This window comes from Gorilla gorilla, chromosome 5 (assembly GCF_029281585.2).
Source record: "Gorilla gorilla gorilla isolate KB3781 chromosome 5, NHGRI_mGorGor1-v2.1_pri, whole genome shotgun sequence".
NCBI lineage: Eukaryota > Metazoa > Chordata > Mammalia > Primates > Hominidae > Gorilla > Gorilla gorilla.
In genome coordinates this window covers 114,694,651-114,712,153 of record NC_073229.2, presented here as the reverse complement: position 1 = coordinate 114,712,153, position 17,503 = coordinate 114,694,651, and the positions used below count along the sequence as shown (strand labels likewise).

The following is a 17,503-nucleotide window of genomic DNA, read 5'->3' as shown; positions in this document are numbered from 1 at the left end:
CAGTACTTCAGAATTCTTCTTGTCAAGGTCACTAGTTATCTCTACATCACTACATTTAAGGAATCATTTTCATTTCTCATCTTGACTCTCAGTAGCACTTGACCTAATTCATTACTTTCTCCTTCTTACAGACAGCACTTTCTTCAACTGGCCTCCGAGATACCATACTAGCCTAGATTCCATCTTACATCTCTGGCCGTCTGTTCTCAGTTTTCTTTGCTGGTTATTCCTCATCTCCCCAACCTAGAAATGTTGGAGTGCCCAGGGCCTGGTCATATGGCTTCTTCACTTATCTGTCTGCACTCATTTCCTTGGTAACCTCATTCAGTATTATGGCCTTATATACCATCTGTTGGCTCATAATGTTTTCCATCTTATACCTGAACTCTATACTCATATATCCAACTATTTCCTTTACATCTACTAGAAACTCAAACTTAATATTTTCCAAACTGAGTTCCTGATACTTCCTGCAAACTCACTCTTCCTTTAGTCTTTCCCCATCTCAATTAATAGCCCTCAGTTCTTCTACTAGCTCAGGTTAAAAACCTTAAGTTATTCTTGACTATTAGAAGACTATTTAGGCATCTTGGTTCCTTTTTTGTGCTATCCTTAAGTTTCTCTTAAAATGAGTTTGTTTGGATATCTTCATTAGCTTGAAAAGTCTTATTTTATTTCTGTTCCTGCCTGGCTAGTTTATAAAAGAATGTAAGTTACATAATACTAAGTGAAGCATTTGTATTACTTCCAGCCATTAGTCATAAATGTTTCTGCTTTTCCTAGGCTCATTCATGGACATTGCTTCTACAAATACGAGTAACAAAAGTGACACTAATATGGAACAAGTTCCTGCCACAAATGATACTATTAAGCGCTTAGAATCAAAATTGTTGAAAAATCAGGCAAAGCAACAGGTTTGTTATGTTATTACAAGTAAAACTGGTAACCTTACCAGTAGTCACAATATACTAACTGAAATTAATTATTTACCATCTTCTATTTTATAAATCCTGAATTTTCTTCCTGAAACATGCAAAAGAGCTTACAAATAGAGTCACGTAATGAGATTCTCCTACCATTTATTACCAAATGGTTTTTCCTTCTAATGATTGCTACCTTTGCCAACTCTAAATCCCTATCTGTAATAATCCCTAAATGTAATGGTTGATGGTTAAAAATGTAAAATGGGTATATTTTGGCTGCGCTGCCCAGTTAGAGGAGTTGTTCTAAGTCTATCATTTCATGCTGTTCAGATTTATTATATTTTTGCCATTGTTGATTTTTTAAAATATTTCAAGGAGTGAGTTTATTCATTTTGCCTGAGGCATTTAGGTTAACGAATAATTGGGGCTTTTAGCTCCCAGTTCTAGTGACTGCGTTTTCATAAAGACAGTATCTGCAGCTTGCTTTCCCTTACCCCTGTAGCTCCCTCTCGTACAAACTTCTCTCTCCTTTCAGAGCAGAACAGGATCTATCAGAATCCCATTTGCCATCTTCCTCCTTGTAGGTTGCCTAAGATTGCTAAATCTAAAGAACTTCAGTAATTCAGATTGACCTGTAATTTTAACAGAGTGAATCTGGACGTTTAAGCTTGGGAGCCTCCCGTGGGAGCAGTGTGGAGAGCTTGCCCCCAACCTCTGAGGGCAAGAGGATGAGTGCTGACATGTCTGAAATAGAAGCTAGGATCGCTGCAACCACAGGTAAAAAGGAACTACAAGTCTGAAGAGTGAAAATGTATACAAGCCTTTTTGGCCATGGTAGTTTCAGTTGTCAAAGGTTTTTTGTGTGTGTCTTATATTTTTTTTTAAATAGGAAGTAGGTTTACAATATATTTTTCTAAGTTACTAACAATAATTTATGCGTTTATCTCAAATTCCAAATAAGGAAGGTATGACTTGTAAAATTATTTGGATAAGAAACTATGCCTTCCTCATTTACAGATTTTATCAAATGTAATTCTTTCTGCTCAAACATGAGTTGAAAGTCTAAGTGAGAAATTGAAATTCTGCCAAAACCAGAATATTTTGGGGATTTTCAGTGATACTACTAGATTTTTGTGCTGAACTCAAATAATAGCAAATATTTTGTTTCAAATTTAACAGAAAAATGTATTCCAGATCCATGTATGATTTGACCTTCTATCTGCTTCTTCATTCCAGTGACAAAATAATAGCTAAGCTGGTTGTGGTTAATTTTTTTAATTGTAAAATAAAATATCATAATTTTATTGGATCTTGAAAGAGCTAGCATTTAAATTCCATTGTTCAGTTCTTAAAATTATTAATCATGGAAGAACTGGTCAGCACAAAAACAATTACATGGTTTGTTACTTAAGTAAACTGACAACCTAATTCTCTGACCAGGTTTCATTTTAGTAATGCTGGTTTAATTTGGACTTTTTTGGTTTTTTGCTGATTCTTTCCAGGGATCAGGGGGAGCTGATTTTAAAAGTAAACACGTTTCTGTTGTGGAAAATGTGGAAATGTAAACAAGCCAAAAAAACTTACATAATTACCCCACTCAGAGATAAACACTTAACATTTTTGTGTATTTACCCCGTCTTTTAACTATGTATGTGTATAAATGTATATTTTCATGTGTATTTGCATCTTTTTTAACTTAGCTAACCAATTTTTTAGGTCTTTTTTTCACTTATTTGGTTTTTTTCTAAATAGAATATTCTCATTGTGTGTGGAGCTCTTTTCAGAAAGAAGTTGTCAAGATGGACCATCATACTATGCTTGTCTTCAACTAATCATGATCATTGATTTTATCAGCTAATATTAGAATCCATTAGATATAACAATATCCGAAATAACAGTGTCTATAACACATAAGCATTATTTTTCACACATAAACAGGTCTGGAGGTAGTGGGCTCTGTGATCTTGAAGTAACTGGTCTCCTATTTCTGTGCTGTAATCCATCCCTATTGTATAGCTTCCATTCTCAAAGTTATCCTGCGCTCCAAAATGGCTGTTGAAGTTCCATTTCATCACTTCTACATTCCAGGCAATAGGAAGGAAGACATGGGGGCAGGGCAAATAGACATCCAAGTTCTTTGAAGGAACATTCCCAGATGCCTCTCTTAACAACATCCACACATCATTGGTCAAAGTAACATGGTTGAATGGCTACACGTAGCTCCAAGGGAAGAGGAGATCTGCCCTCTTTTATCTGATGACTTTTCTGTCCTAAATAAAATCAGAGTACTATTGCTAAAACAGAAGGGAAGAGTGGAAACTGGCAGAAGATAGCTGTGTCTGCCACAGATGGGTCTTCAGAAACTATCAAGTTGAGTAGAAGTCACCAGCCACTGACAAGCCCATGAGTCTCCATGAGTCACAAGTATTTCTTTGGAGCAGGGTTGTCTCACTGTAGTGTCAGATGAACCCTACTCACCGGGACATACCCTCATGCTTTGAGGAACCCTTTTCACTTCAGGGATGTTGTTCAGGATAGATCTGCCACATACTAATTGCTGTCTCAAAACTGAAAATTGTTATAATAATGGTTTCATGTCTTCGCTAGTATCATATTTCTAGTCAAGCACTGGTTTTTTATTATTATTTACAGAAATGACTTTGCTAGAAGGATAACCACACACATTAAAATTTTGCCTAAATGTAGAACAAATGCTATTGTACATCCCTTGAGTTTTACACAATTTAAATTTTTTCATGAATTGTCTTACTTGGAAAGAGTCATACTTTCCAGCCTTTTGACAGACTTTGTGTTTACTGTGAATGTACCCTAAACTTTGGAAAATATAATAAATATTTGGTACTAGAAATATGTATAAGTATGATTACAAAAGCATATACATTTCACACTTTGATTCAATAATTATTATTTAATCATTGGATTTTACTTTATAGCACACTTCAAGAAACACCTAACTTGAACATGTATTCCTGTGTTTGTGTAATTAAAACAAATACGACAACTTACTTTTTAACGCCTTTCTTCCTCTCCTCCTTCGTTCCCCCACCCCCATCACAGATCAGTGATTTCACTTAGGTAGACTGTTTCTATGAATATATTTGAAATTTTGCTTCCTCATTACCCTGCAGCTTTGTCTGTGTTCTTTTTATTTTTTTCTGCTAACTAAAACCAGTGTGTAAAACATCTTGTATTTGGTAGTTGTTTGCTCTTTAATCTCGCCTTTTCTGAGCATGGATGAAAAGTTAGGTAGTTCTGCATGCCATTCTGCATGAAATGTTATTAACATGAACTATTTGAAAATGAGTCTATTTGTAGTTAATCATTTTCCGTGTTACTGTTTGTGGTTGTTTGCATGTATACTGTATATATGTGTTTTTGCAGCCTATTCCAAGCCTAAACGGGGCCACCGTAAAACCGCTTCATTTGGCAACATTCTGGATGTCCCTGAGATCGTCATATCAGGTATCATAGACCACCTGAGTTGGTCTAATAGCTGTGGAACCGGAATAATGATCCCTGGTACTTGTAAAATGCTTCTTGCTCCAATTTTTACAAGACATGAAAATGGATACCTTGCATGCAGTAATTAGGGAGACAGATTGAAAAACTACATTTATTCTGAAGCAGTCTTGAAAAGATACCTCTGATCTACAATAAGTGAGGATAAAATAGAAGAGAAAGTAAACCTTTTTGGAGAAGGGAGAACACCAACCCAGAATTCTACCAACTTCCTCTCTACTTTTAAGTGAGCACATGAGCTAAACCCAGACCTTTTTTGCACCCAACAGAAAGAGGAAACAACTAATTAAAATTTGTTATTTTCCTTGGCTCCTTTCCTTCCTCAGTTACTGCTTTTTGGGTCCCCTCTAGACTTTTCTGTCCTAACCTCTTTCTGTTGGTAGCAAGTGAGTGTGAAGTTGAGAGAAGAGAGTTGCTAAATATTTAGCATTTTGCCTTAACCTGGAAAACAAAAAGTAAAGCTAAATGAGATGTGCTGTTTTGCAGGGTATCTTGCCAAAGAATCATGTAAAATAGTTGGTCAATTCTGATTTTTGTGTATTATCAGGAGAATCTCATAAATTACATGTTTTTATACCTAACTTACACATGGTACTTTAGTGTCCAAAATTGGTAAACTGCTTTATTTCTTATGGTGATCATTTCATAGAGGAATATGTTACCATTTTTAATAGAAACTTAAATGGCATATTGACCTTCAGTATTGATTAATGTATTATCAAAATTATCATTTATTTATCCCTTTAGGCTTTTCTCTACCTCTTTACCCAAAATCTTGATAAGGAAATACATATTTTCCACACACGTTCATGAGTGCGAGTTGGATGAATTCTTCAGCACACTGTCCTTTGCCTGTGATTGTGTTTTTAGCAGTGTTGATAATTCTAGTTGAATACTTAATGGTTATTTTCTCCTCTACTAAACTGAAAACTATGTGAGGATAGAGTCCATATCTTTGTGCATTATTTTGTTGTTGTTGTTGTTGCTTATTATTGATTGTATCAGCAGTTGCTGGCTCAGTGCTTCACATATTAAGCATATTAACATAGTGTTTAATAAATATGTTTATTAAATAAATGAACAGACCTATTGAGTATCTCCCCTGGTGAGAAACTAGCATACAAAAATATGAATTATACTATTCTTACGTGCCATTTTGTCTGTATAAAACTATTTTATATTAATTTTTCCCTGGTTATCAAAGTGGTTTCTTATTTTACAACATCATTACTATTGCTATTCAAAGAGTAGAGTTAACCCATTTTTCACATGGTAATTTTTATTTATTGAATCTGGACTGCTTTAGAAATTAACAAAGAGATCATTTTACATGGAGATCAGTTTACCTCCATGCGGAAAGGTACTGTGTATAAGGGACGTACTTTAAAGAGGTGGAAGCATTTAAACTTACATACTGCTGAACTGTGCTTCCCTTAAATGTTTGAGGGAATCAGGAAAATTTAGACAGATGGCAGTATAATCTTATGACTAAGCATTAAGAATAAATTTATATATGGCAGCATAGCCCACGCTATACAAGATAATGGGGGAGGGAAAAATAAGGAAAGAATAATAGTTTATAACTGTCAGGTACTACTGGCATCTAGTGGGCAGAGACCAGGGATGCTGCTAAACATCCTGATGTGTACCAGGCAGTCTTCTCCAACAAAGAGTGATCCAGCCCAAAATGTCAGCAGTGCTGAGGCTGAAAACCCCTGATTAGATGTTCTTTGTGCCCTACAAAGTAGCTTAAAGTACATCTTATTTTACCTTTATACAATCTTACAACTAGGTTATCGGATGAAATTATAGCTGTTTAACAGACGAAGAACTTAGATCTGATGATGTTTAGTGGTTTTTCCAGAATCATATAGCCAGGACCCCAACCCAGATCTTCTGACTCCAAGTCACATCCATTTTTTGTTCTTTTGCTTAAGTCAGAGAAGCTAGAGTAATTTCTTCTTGCTTTCTCTTAGTGTTCACATTAAGGAGAGCTCTTCAGCCAGGGAGATCCTCTTTTATGACATTGGGCCTTTATGGAATCAGGTAACCTTAATTCTCTTACTTGCCAGAGCAGCAGTGCTATTCATATGAAAATATTATTCAGTAATACCTTTTATTAAATATTCTTTTTAGGCTTTTCCCCCCTCAGATATCAAACATTAACTTACTCGGGTGCACTTCCTTTAATAGAAGAATACAAGCTGTAGAATTGACACTAGTGGACATAAAAGCCAATCATGAATGTGCTCATAGGTAATGTTTTTAAATTAAATATAAAAATACTGCCCACCCTTTGGGAATATCTCAAATTTCCTACATGACATTTTAATTGTAAAGAAGGGTGATACTTAATTTCCAAAATTTCTTAATACTTTCTAGAAATTGTTTTGTTCTAAGTGGATTTCCCACAAGCTTTATGGTATTAGCAAATACTTCTTGATATATTCAAACTGTTTAATTAGCATTAAAACCCAATTGCAGGGATTCTTTTTAAATATAGCTTTTTAAAAATCTTATTTATATGGATAAGAGTTTCATTAATACTTCCCTTTGGCCAAGTGCAATATACTGAGTCTAATGTACTTCTTGGAATGAACTACCTCTCTTAATAAGAGCAATCCTTCAAGCATCACAAAAAGGTTTTGTATGTATATCTTTATAGTCACTAAAATGTCTAACCTAGTCATAGGTAAAGAAATGCAAAGACCCTAATCTTGTAATCTTGTTTTTTGCTTGCTCTTCAAAATGTGTATACTATGCCATAAGTCAAATGTGGAAGAAAAAGCAACTTAGCAAAACAGCAGTATTTATCAATTTAGTAGTCTCTCAGATCATACAGAAATTAACCTTTAATACCTTAGGACTCCCTGTGGGTCAGACTGTACAATTTTTTATACCTCTTCTACCATATTACTGGCTCTGAAGAACTGACAAACTTGTATACGGTAACCCTTCCTTCTTTCCACTGTCCATCTGCCCTTAAAAGAGTGAGCTTTATAGATTAGCCTGGCTCCTTTTTACCAAGGAAGACACGCAGCTAAGAGCAAATTACCAGTAGAGTGTGTGACATTTTGCTGACTCTTCCTTTGTAGAGAAGGTCCTGCCAAGTAGCAGTGTGCTACCTAAGCAAAGTAAATGTAAATGTGGAAGTTTCTTGCCCAGTGTTTAGACCATATGAACTACAGTTTTCTAATGCGTTTGCTTGCTGATAAGTTGGAAGGGACTTTGAGAAAAGAAATAGATTTTCTTAAATGTTTTTAATTAAAACTTGAGTTTTAAAAACCATATCCTTTCTCCTTTCAGCCAGTACATCTAATTTGTTACACTTATATTTGAAGAAAAGGGAATAGGTAGCAGATTATTGGATTCTTTGAAGTTTTTCTAGATTTTTTTTTTGTTCTAGGACTTTAATAAGGGCAGTAAGAACACAGATCTTTGTTTTGCATGGATTTTCTTTACTTTTTCCCATATTTTCTTTTTGTCACTATCTAAGCTTCCAAGAATCTATTTTTCACCCACCTTCATCTCAAGTACACAAATGAAATAGATTATTGTGATTGTGAAACTATGTAAGACATTCTAATGCAGTTCATCTGATGTTAGAAGAATACCTAAATTTTAATTTCTTTTAAAAATCCAAATGTCAAAGAGGAACAGGTAGAATGCCTAAATATTACAAAAAAAGAGGAACAACCTTTTTCAGTTTAACATGTAGAGTAAGAGAATAAGTAGTTAAGAAAGCGAATTATTTTTCATGCTTGTAGCATCAGTAATGGAAGATGGGTTGTTCTGCTCTGGAGCCTTTGTGTGAGTAGTTAATAGCATTTAAGGAAATAAACTGTAATTATAATGCATTCTAAAATCTACTGGAAAAAAATACTGTCATATACATATATACTTACCACCTATAAAAGATTTAAACATTAGTCTTCTGCACTTCTACTCTGATATAAAATTTGTTGTACATGGTTCATACCGGCTTGATTGCTTTTATAAAGTGAAATGAGTTTCCCAAATGTGATATGCAAAAGTAAAATTTTCTAAATTACAGACATTTTTAATGCTATTATATCATCATAGATAATTCTAAATTTATTTCTTAGTTCAGATTAGATTATAATGCTTGATTTCAAGTACTTGAAAACCATCCATTCTATAGATGAACATTGCCTTGAAGTGCTTCAATTTGAGAACCTTGAACAGTGTTGCTTTAGTGTACCTTTTGTTATTTCTAAGCCTAAAATAATATGGCATAACATTCGAGAGCAATAAAATGCCTTGACCAAAGAGGATTTTCTGTCTTACATACTGTTCTTAAGGATATGCAAAAGAAGATTGAATATACAAATGTTTTTGAGTCAGATCTTACTGAAATAGATAAGATTTTTGCCTAGTTTCCTGAAGAGCCTGAACTTAATTGATATTTATTGTTTGTTATATCATTCTTAAAGCTAAAAAGAAACCTGAGGTGTCCTTATGATTTCAGCCGCATTTAGATCTCTTAACTGAATAAAAAACACGTATTCGCTTTTAATTTCAGTCAAGGACATTTAGCTCTATTGTATATTGGTTTTTTACTAACAGTATGATAAGTAGTAAATTGGAGTAAGTAGAATGTAGAGAGGCCCAAACATTTTAACCGAAAAATAGATGGGTAGTTAGGCTTCTAATACTTGTATCTTGTTGCCCTCCTTCAGAAGTTTCAAATGTCGGGTATTGGCAAATAAATTATCTAGGTGGGGAGGGCTTTATAGAATGCTTAAACAACTGGAAGCAGAGATACTTTTCAAGGACACCTGAGCACTATTTTGCTTTCTCCACCAGGATGAAAATATCACTTTTTTAATAGTATATTTGGTTCAAGAGCCGGTCGATAACTAATATTTGTAAACCTTTCTTTAACTGGAAGCATGTAAGTTATTAAATATTTCCTCCAGACTACTGCAGCACCAATATGAAGAGGCAAAGAGAGAAAGAATTGAGTTTTTCTAGATCTGGCAAGTTCTTACCTAGCACAGATAGTGTCATTAGCAGATGTAAGCCTTTGATAGGGATCCTAGGGCTAAGGGGTGCTATACTAAGATGTACTGTACTAGTTTCTGTGTATAGCCACCTCACTTTCAATAAAATTCTCTATTTGTGGCATATTAAATAGGGAAGTTAATCTAACTTTATAATGAATATTTAGGTGGCCTTTCTGCCATATTGTATAGTCTACCAAGATCACTTTTTATAATCTAAAAAATTCAACTCTAACCTAATAAAGCTGGTTTATTGGAAAGCAAATAAACCACCTGACGGACCTTTCCAGTGAAAGAGCCAGAATTTGTTAAAATTAGTAAAGAAATACGAAACTTTGGCAGCCTAAATTAGAACATATATTTTAAAATTACATGTTCAGTTTACCATGAAGCAGTAATGTAATGCTAGTGTATCATGCTATGCCTTTTTTTAAATCTTGGGTATTTTACACATGAAGAGAATGGTGTCCCGTAATTTGTAATATTCAAAACTTGTGAATCTCAAAATTTCTAACATTTAGGTTAAGAGAAGTCTCCAGGAAAATGTAGTGTTGATTCTTACATGAAGACAGTCTTCAGGAAGTTTTAAAGTAGAAAATAAGAGTAGTGTAAGTCAAGGAAAACTATGAGCTTAACTGATAAGAAAAATTACAGGAGTGGCTGTCTGGGACCTAAGCCAGCAGTCTCTGGAAGAAACCCGGGATAACTTTTAAATACCAGCTCAGGAAATCAGTTGTACTTAAAAGAGCAGCTTTTTTGAAGAGGGGCTCTGTCTTAATGACATTACTGTAAAAAGAATGGAACTGACCCCTAAGTTGCTTTCTATTTGCGGGGGGCAGGAGTGCAGATTTAGTATGCACTGGCAATGTGATGTATTCTTAGAAGTCATTCTAAAAAGTGGAATTTGTTCTCTATTATAAGACATGAACATTCCAGAATTCATTACAGAATGAAATACTCAGGATAGCATATGCAGGTTTCAGATTCCTTGATCAGGCATCTGTTTACATCATGCTGTCCTCATTTCTACTACTTTTTCCATTTACACTACCATGTATAATATAGGTATGTACATATCAAAGGACCAAAAAAGGTAAAATGAGTGAATGTCTAAATTAGTATTCAGTTGCAAAAAACTTCAGAATCAATTCAAATTTACTGAGAACACACCCAGTAATTTTCGTTTGAAGTAATAGGAGGTTGATTTTTCTTACATTCATATTTCTAAATTATGACTTAAAATTTAATATTGGAGCAACAAGTATTTGTTGATTGCAATCCTGTTTTGCTTTGTCTGAACTATCTGCCAGATGGTTTCTGCCATGGTTGTGCTAATTAAAATGCATTGCCTAATACTGCTTGCTTTGATTCATGCAGTAGCTTAAAGATTTCTCATTTTATGGCATTTGTTAACTGTCAGCTCTTCTTTACCTTACTTCCTTAAAAGTTTTTACTTCCCTTTTCTCCTATCCTTCCACCTAAATTTAAGTTCAGTTTTTGTTGTTATTGCAATGGTGATGTAATGGTTTATAGACACATGTGTTGGGTGGTTCCTGAGATTCACAAATGTTGCTGTGTTGCTAATCTGAAAAGAGAATTCCAGACACTTTTACAAGCCTGTCTCATCACCGCTAATTTTAGAATGAATGTGTTGAATGAAATGTGCCTAAAATTGCTTATTAGTCATGGTTGCGGGGATCCTTTTTGTCCTCGGGAAACAGGGGTAGTTGAAAGTATTCATAAAAGTAATCTAGTGGGTCTAATTCAATAAATGCACAGTTTTGTTGTTTTAGTTTGTAATGAAAAGTTGAAATTTTTGGAATAAAATGAAATTTGAAGTAAATGTGAATTCAGATTATGCAAAGAATTATAAAACATAGCTTAAAATGGAAAAAACTGATGATGTCTTACATTTGCAAGAGGAGTTACAAATTTGAGTTTTTATATTCACTATGCATATTATTCTATTAAACATTCTTATTCCATTGTAAGGTCCTTTTAGTTTATCTGCAGCATAATAATGGGGTCATGTGGGTTAAGGTGCTAAATTATATTGCTGATTGGTTTTAAAAGGATGTCTCTACGAAAGATTCTGGAAGTCTAAAATTTTAAGAATGAATTCTGTCTACTAATCGGGGAACTACAATTAGAGTGAGTACATGTTCTAAGTGTTGCCCACTAGTTGAGAAATTACGTAATACAGATTTCAGAGTCAAAAGAATTTTGAGTATTGTATCAGCTGTTCCTCAGTATTTTGGTGTTTCCTTTTAGACAGCTGATCTCTCACGTTAGAAGATACTGCATAAACAGCCTTATTCCCAAATAAAAGTGCTGAGTGAAGCTATTGCTCAATTCATTGTTTTGCTGAGGACTTATATGTGTAGAATTCTCTCATAAATTGATTTTTAATTAAATTAATTATAAACATAGAAGTTTCTAAAGCAGAATTAACACAATAGCCCATTTCAACAAGCTGTATATTTGAGAACAGAGTGACAGTTATTAACATCCAGTAGGAAACTAAGAGTTGTTGTTCACAAATAATAAATTACTAGATTCTGACAGAGACTAATGGGGATTAAGTAAGCGTGACTCAATATAACAAATTTAAGCCTAAGCATCTTCTAGGCCCTGAAATGAACAAGGTATTGCTGCCAGTTAAAGTCAGTTGTGTCTTACAACCTGCTAGCTGTCTTGCTGTAAAAACTGTAACGTAAGGCCCTTGAAATAGATGCCGTCATCAGCCCCAGCCCCCAAGCATTCATCTATTTAAACACATGACAGAAGATGGTGGAAGAGAGTTCAGCAGCTATTCATGTGGTAGAAGTGGTTATTGTATTAGGACATACTCTGTTGTAGGCCAGCAACTTTTGAGTTAAAACACTGCAGCTGTTTCTCTTCCTTTCTTTACATCTTTCTCTTCTTTTTTTTTTCTTAGCAATAAACTCACTTTTTTTTCCCCACAAACATTTTGTGTAGATCCAAGGAGCAACAAATTCCAACTTTCTGCTGTAGCAATTACACGCTTTTTGTCTGTTTGACTAGATTTTAGTATTTTACTTTTTTTCTTCTTTTTAAAGGCAACGGACAGCCAAGACGTAGATCCATCCAAGACTTGACTGTAACTGGAACAGAACCTGGTCAGGTAAGACAACATTCAAATTTTCTATCTTTGAAGAATACTAGGCAGAAATCAAGAATTAACTGTATTCTACTCTGCAAAATTAGTTTTATGAGTTGACCTAAAATTGCAATAGAGAAATTCATTGCACCTGAACTTAAATACTTAGGGGGGAAAAAAACATAGGTGCCATTGTTAATTTAACTTGAAAGATAATTTATTAAAGTAGGTTTATTAAACTCCATGGAAAAGTAAATTTTTCATTAGCACTGTATATATGTTATATGGTTTTATGTATGTTTTAATAAGTATTCAATTTTATAATTTAACAATTTATCATTAAAGTGTCCTTTAAAGTCAATCATTAGTATGTCTCCTTTTTACTAATAAGGGTAGTAAACATTTCCCCAATAAGTTGCTACTCCTCTAGGGCCACGTAGGGCATTACATGGAGAACTCTAACATCTTTTAACTTGGCATATCCACTGGATTAATATTTTTTTCAAATATCCTTAAGATAACATTTACTAAGCAAATGTGTAAACTCTCGAAAGCCTTCTATTCCAGTGGTTAAGATTTCATTGTTTATATTTCTGGATCCTCCTCTAAACTCTCCTTGTCTCTTTATCACTGCTGCTTTGCAGATGATGCAGACAGTGTTATAATTTAAGCCATTACTTATTAGTGCAGAGTTTTAACCCACCAGGTATATAAAAGTAGCTCAGTCATTGTTTTTTCTGTGTTACTCAGATTAATACACTTGACATATATAATTTATTATATACTATATTCTGTAAAATGAATGAAGATTAATTATAAGGTGTTTGTTTTCAGCTGTACAAGAATAAGTTTTATGAGAGCAGCATAAAAGTAATGAAATTAATAAAGTAATAAAATTATTACATATTAAGAAGTATTAAGTATTAAATTATTAAGTATTAAGTAATGAAATTATTACATCGTGACCCATATTTTTGTAAAATTTTAGCATTTATATATTATTAACAATCTGTTGTAATTTATGATAATATGTATTAGTATTTGTCATCCTAAAAAGGTTTTTTTTTATTATATCATTTTTATAATATACTTAAAATTTGGGAGATCCTTTGTAGTCATTAATAAAAAAGTCTTTTATACCCATCAACTTAACCAACTTACCAAAAACCACTTCAAATATTTAAGTGGTGAATATCCTTGATCTTCATTTATATCTGGAAATATGTTTATTTCACAAAATGCTTATAAACACATATATAAATAAAATCTATATAGACACATTAATTTATTATGTTTTGTGATACTAGTGACTCTAAATCTTGATTTCATTATTTAGTGATAGTTTTTTTCAGTGTATCTGTTTTTGTAAGACCCCAGAACTTTTGGCTGAAGTTTCCCATTTTCTCCCCCTCAGATACTTAAAAGTTTTAATCAGCCCATTTAGTAACAGATAGTTTGACATCTGCTATTTGCTTTGATTCTTTGGAGGTTTGATGAGCTCAGCCTTTTAAACTCTGTTTACTATTGCCACTGATATTCCAGTTATGAGAACTTCTAGCCAAGTGTTTGACTAGGAATGAGAAGCTTGTCCTAAGACATGTCAGGAGCAGCTACTAGTTTGAAAGCTTTTCTGTAGACTCTAGGATAAAAGTGTTGCCATAATTCAGGACTGATCTTCCCACACCAAGTCTTACTTATTTCTTCACAAGTTCCACATTATTTGAGATTTTGGTTGTTACCCTTTTAATTCACAATACCTTCAGGTAGTAAAACACTGGAACTGAGGCCAACTATGGGTGTGGGACAGTCATTTGTGGAATTGTCATAGACCACTCTGAAAGATTTGGGGTGAGGGAGAGTTTGATATGGCAGTAAAACCTGTTCTGAAACAGGTGATGTATGACCATTGTGTAGCCACATTTTAAAACTGATCCACTCTTTCAAAATTATTTGTGTTATAGCCTTAAAATGCCTAATGTTCAGCTTGGCATGAGAGTGGCAAATACTAATCCTAATGTACTATGAAAACATTTCTCCCAAAAAATGTATGATAAGTGACCATTAAATCTTTTAAATTACTCACAAAGATGATATTCATTTGAGGAAGAAAAGTATTCACAATATGTGTTTTCAAAATTGGAAGATGCCATCCTTTTTGAAGTCTGGCTAAGCGTGATTCCATCTTGCAGAGGAAAGTAAACTTATTGTACTGTGGCTCTTGACTCAAAACATAATCTTAGTAAAACCACTTAGAATTTCCATCTGTAAACTAAAATTAAATTGGTTGTTTTTCTGCTGCCATCCATTTGAGAGGAATAGTAAACGAAGCAAGCTTCTTAATTAAAAGTAATGATATAAGTATAGGTGTAAAAGATTGCATTCTTACAACATACAACTCACTTTCAAACATGGTTTTTTCATTAATTCAGGAAGCTTTTTAAACACTCAATAGATGTGACTTCCTAGAAGCTTTGAAAAGATACTGAGAAAGAAAAAAGCAGTCCCTGACATCCAGGAACTGGTTTGACACTGTGGCCTCACTGTTGTTAGTAGCTAGCCTTATTCTCAACGGCTGGCTGTCACAGCTAGAGCATGTTACTGTCTTATTGAACGTAATCTCTCAGAACACCAACATCAGACAAGATAATGCTGAGTCCGTGATTAAAGGAGACAAAACAAGACTACTTCGGAATGTTTTCTAAGCACAGACAAAAACAAGGTCACTGTGCCACCCACAAAATACCTAACATTGTCCTCTCCCAGCTATTAAGAGTGACTGCTGCTTCTTTACCAATTACAGCTTGGTCCTCACTCTGGACTGCCCTCCCTGTGGAATTGCCCTTGCTTTCTGACAGCGGCCAATCTGGAACGAACCCCTCCTTCCTTAGAGTTTCCCCAAAATCACTCAACCAAAGCCTAAATCCTATAATACATTCTTTTTCTAAAACCCTCTTACTGAGACACCCCATGCTGCCCCATGGTAAGCATTCTCCTTCACTGCAATAAATATTAAACCCAACTCTTTCCACTATTGGTGTGTTCCTGGCAGTCTTTGGCTAGAGGGCTTTGACAATAACAATAAAGCCTATTCCACAAGGACCTCATTTGGAGAGATCAGACTTATGCCCAAATCAATTAGAAAACTAAAGTAATAACAGCTTCCATTTGTTGTGCACTGACTTTGTGCCAGATAGGCTCTTAGTATACATTATCAGAATGTTAATCCTGTTATCAGGATCTTAGTCCTGTGAAGTTGGTACTTTTTCACCTAATTTGCAGCCAGGTAAAGTGAGGATGAGAGAAACTGACCTAAGTCTCTTACTTCCTTATACTGCCAGTAATTCCTATAACCAGGTTTTGAATCCAGACCTGATTGCAAAGCACACAAACTCTATACTTTAATCATTCTAACTTGCATGTGAAACTAGATGTGATGCATGCTGTTATAGCCCTAGATCTCTTACATTTAGGTATTTTGGCTTCTAATAGTCTGCATTGTCATTAATTATTTAAACAGTTGTTAAGTGATGATGAATTGTAGCTGTATCATATCATTGAACAAGGTTAACCTATCTTGATAATAAATTTCTACCAATGACTGCACAAATTTATGTTTTATACACCTGGGTGAGCCATTCTGTGTTTCACTAAAACAATATACATTCTTATAAATGCCTGAATACCGCTTCTGGAATTGTATTCAGTATAGATCTATATTCAAGAATTCTCTTAGAGGAGGCTGCAGTCAGTGAAAATTACGACTGCAAGATGATACAGTTATGATTATTTAGAGAAGTGGGCATATTACATTTCCATATGGACTTTATAATCTACTTTTACTAGTCAAATATGTGACTTTGGGCAAGTTCCTTAATTTCCCTGAGCTTCTGCACCCTTATCTGCAAATAGGGACCATAACACCCACCTCCCAGAGTTCTTAACAGATGTGAAAGTACCAGGGCACACAGTAGATACTAATCCATGTTGTATGCCAGCCTCTCCACAGTGTGCCTCACCGGGCTCTTGATACCACTTCCTTGCTCTCATGATAGTGAGAAACAAAAAGAAAATAGCACTTGGAAAGGGAAAGAAGTAAAATCCACCAGCGTTCTTTCTGTATCATAAGGAAACCTTGTGTCAAGGATCATGGAAAGTATTTGCTTTAAAGGTCTCATCGCATATTGAGTGATATTAATATACATTGTTATTATTTATTTGAGGGATGTGATTTCTTATACTACTTTTGTCCATCTTCATTCTGCACCTCCTTTTGTGTAAACAAATGTTCTGGTAAACTCTAAATCAGAAACTTATGTAATAGTTTTGAATAATTCCTTCTTCATAGTATACCTTTCTATTGGAGAATAGACACGTTTCTTCTTTTTTTTTTTTTCCGAGACACAGTCCCCCCTGTCAGCCAGGCTGGAGTGCAGTAGTGTGATCTCCACTCATTGCAACCTCTGCCTCCTGAGTTCAAGTGATTCTTCCACCTCAGCCTCCCGAGTAGCTGGGATTACAGGCATGTGCCACCACACCTGGCTAATTTTTGTTTTATTTTTAGTGGAGACAGGGTTTCACCATGTTGCCCAGGCTGGTCTCGAACTTCTGGCCTCAAGCGATCTGCCCGCCTCAGCCTCCCAAAGTGCTAGGATTACAGTCGTGAGCCACTATGCCCGGCCTCTGTTGGAGAACAGACACCTTTCTATTGTAGAAGACCATGTAAGAATAATAAAATTCTGAAATTTCCTTATGAAAAACTGTAGTGAAGCCAAAATTAGATCAAGCCTACAGACCTTTAGATTAGAAAGAATATTTTCAGTACAACCTTCATGTATAGATTTAATTATCTGTGACTACCATAATAAGTACCCATGTGAATCCACATTACCAACTTA

At 34.6% G+C, this 17,503-nt stretch overlaps 1 protein-coding gene across 4 annotated transcripts in view; it reads left to right on the top strand.

Moving 5' to 3' along the window:
* The window catches only part of MAP3K7 (mitogen-activated protein kinase kinase kinase 7), a 73,271-nt gene that overhangs the window by 38,223 nt on the left and 17,545 nt on the right, over positions 1-17,503 (top strand). For 2 of the 4 annotated variants that reach the window (XR_010134322.1, XM_031012287.3), the window contains exons 10-13: positions 784-914; positions 1,571-1,700; positions 4,326-4,406; positions 12,568-12,632. Coding sequence is in view for 2 of the 4 variants with exons in the window: in XM_031012287.3 (XP_030868147.1) it covers positions 784-914; positions 1,571-1,700; positions 4,326-4,406; positions 12,568-12,632 (407 nt within the window). In the remaining 2 variants the exon portion in view is untranslated. The remainder of the gene's footprint in view (positions 1-783; positions 915-1,570; positions 1,701-4,325; positions 4,407-12,567; positions 12,633-17,503) is intronic. The other 2 variants (XR_010134323.1, XM_004044416.5) reach the window with 1 other exon arrangement.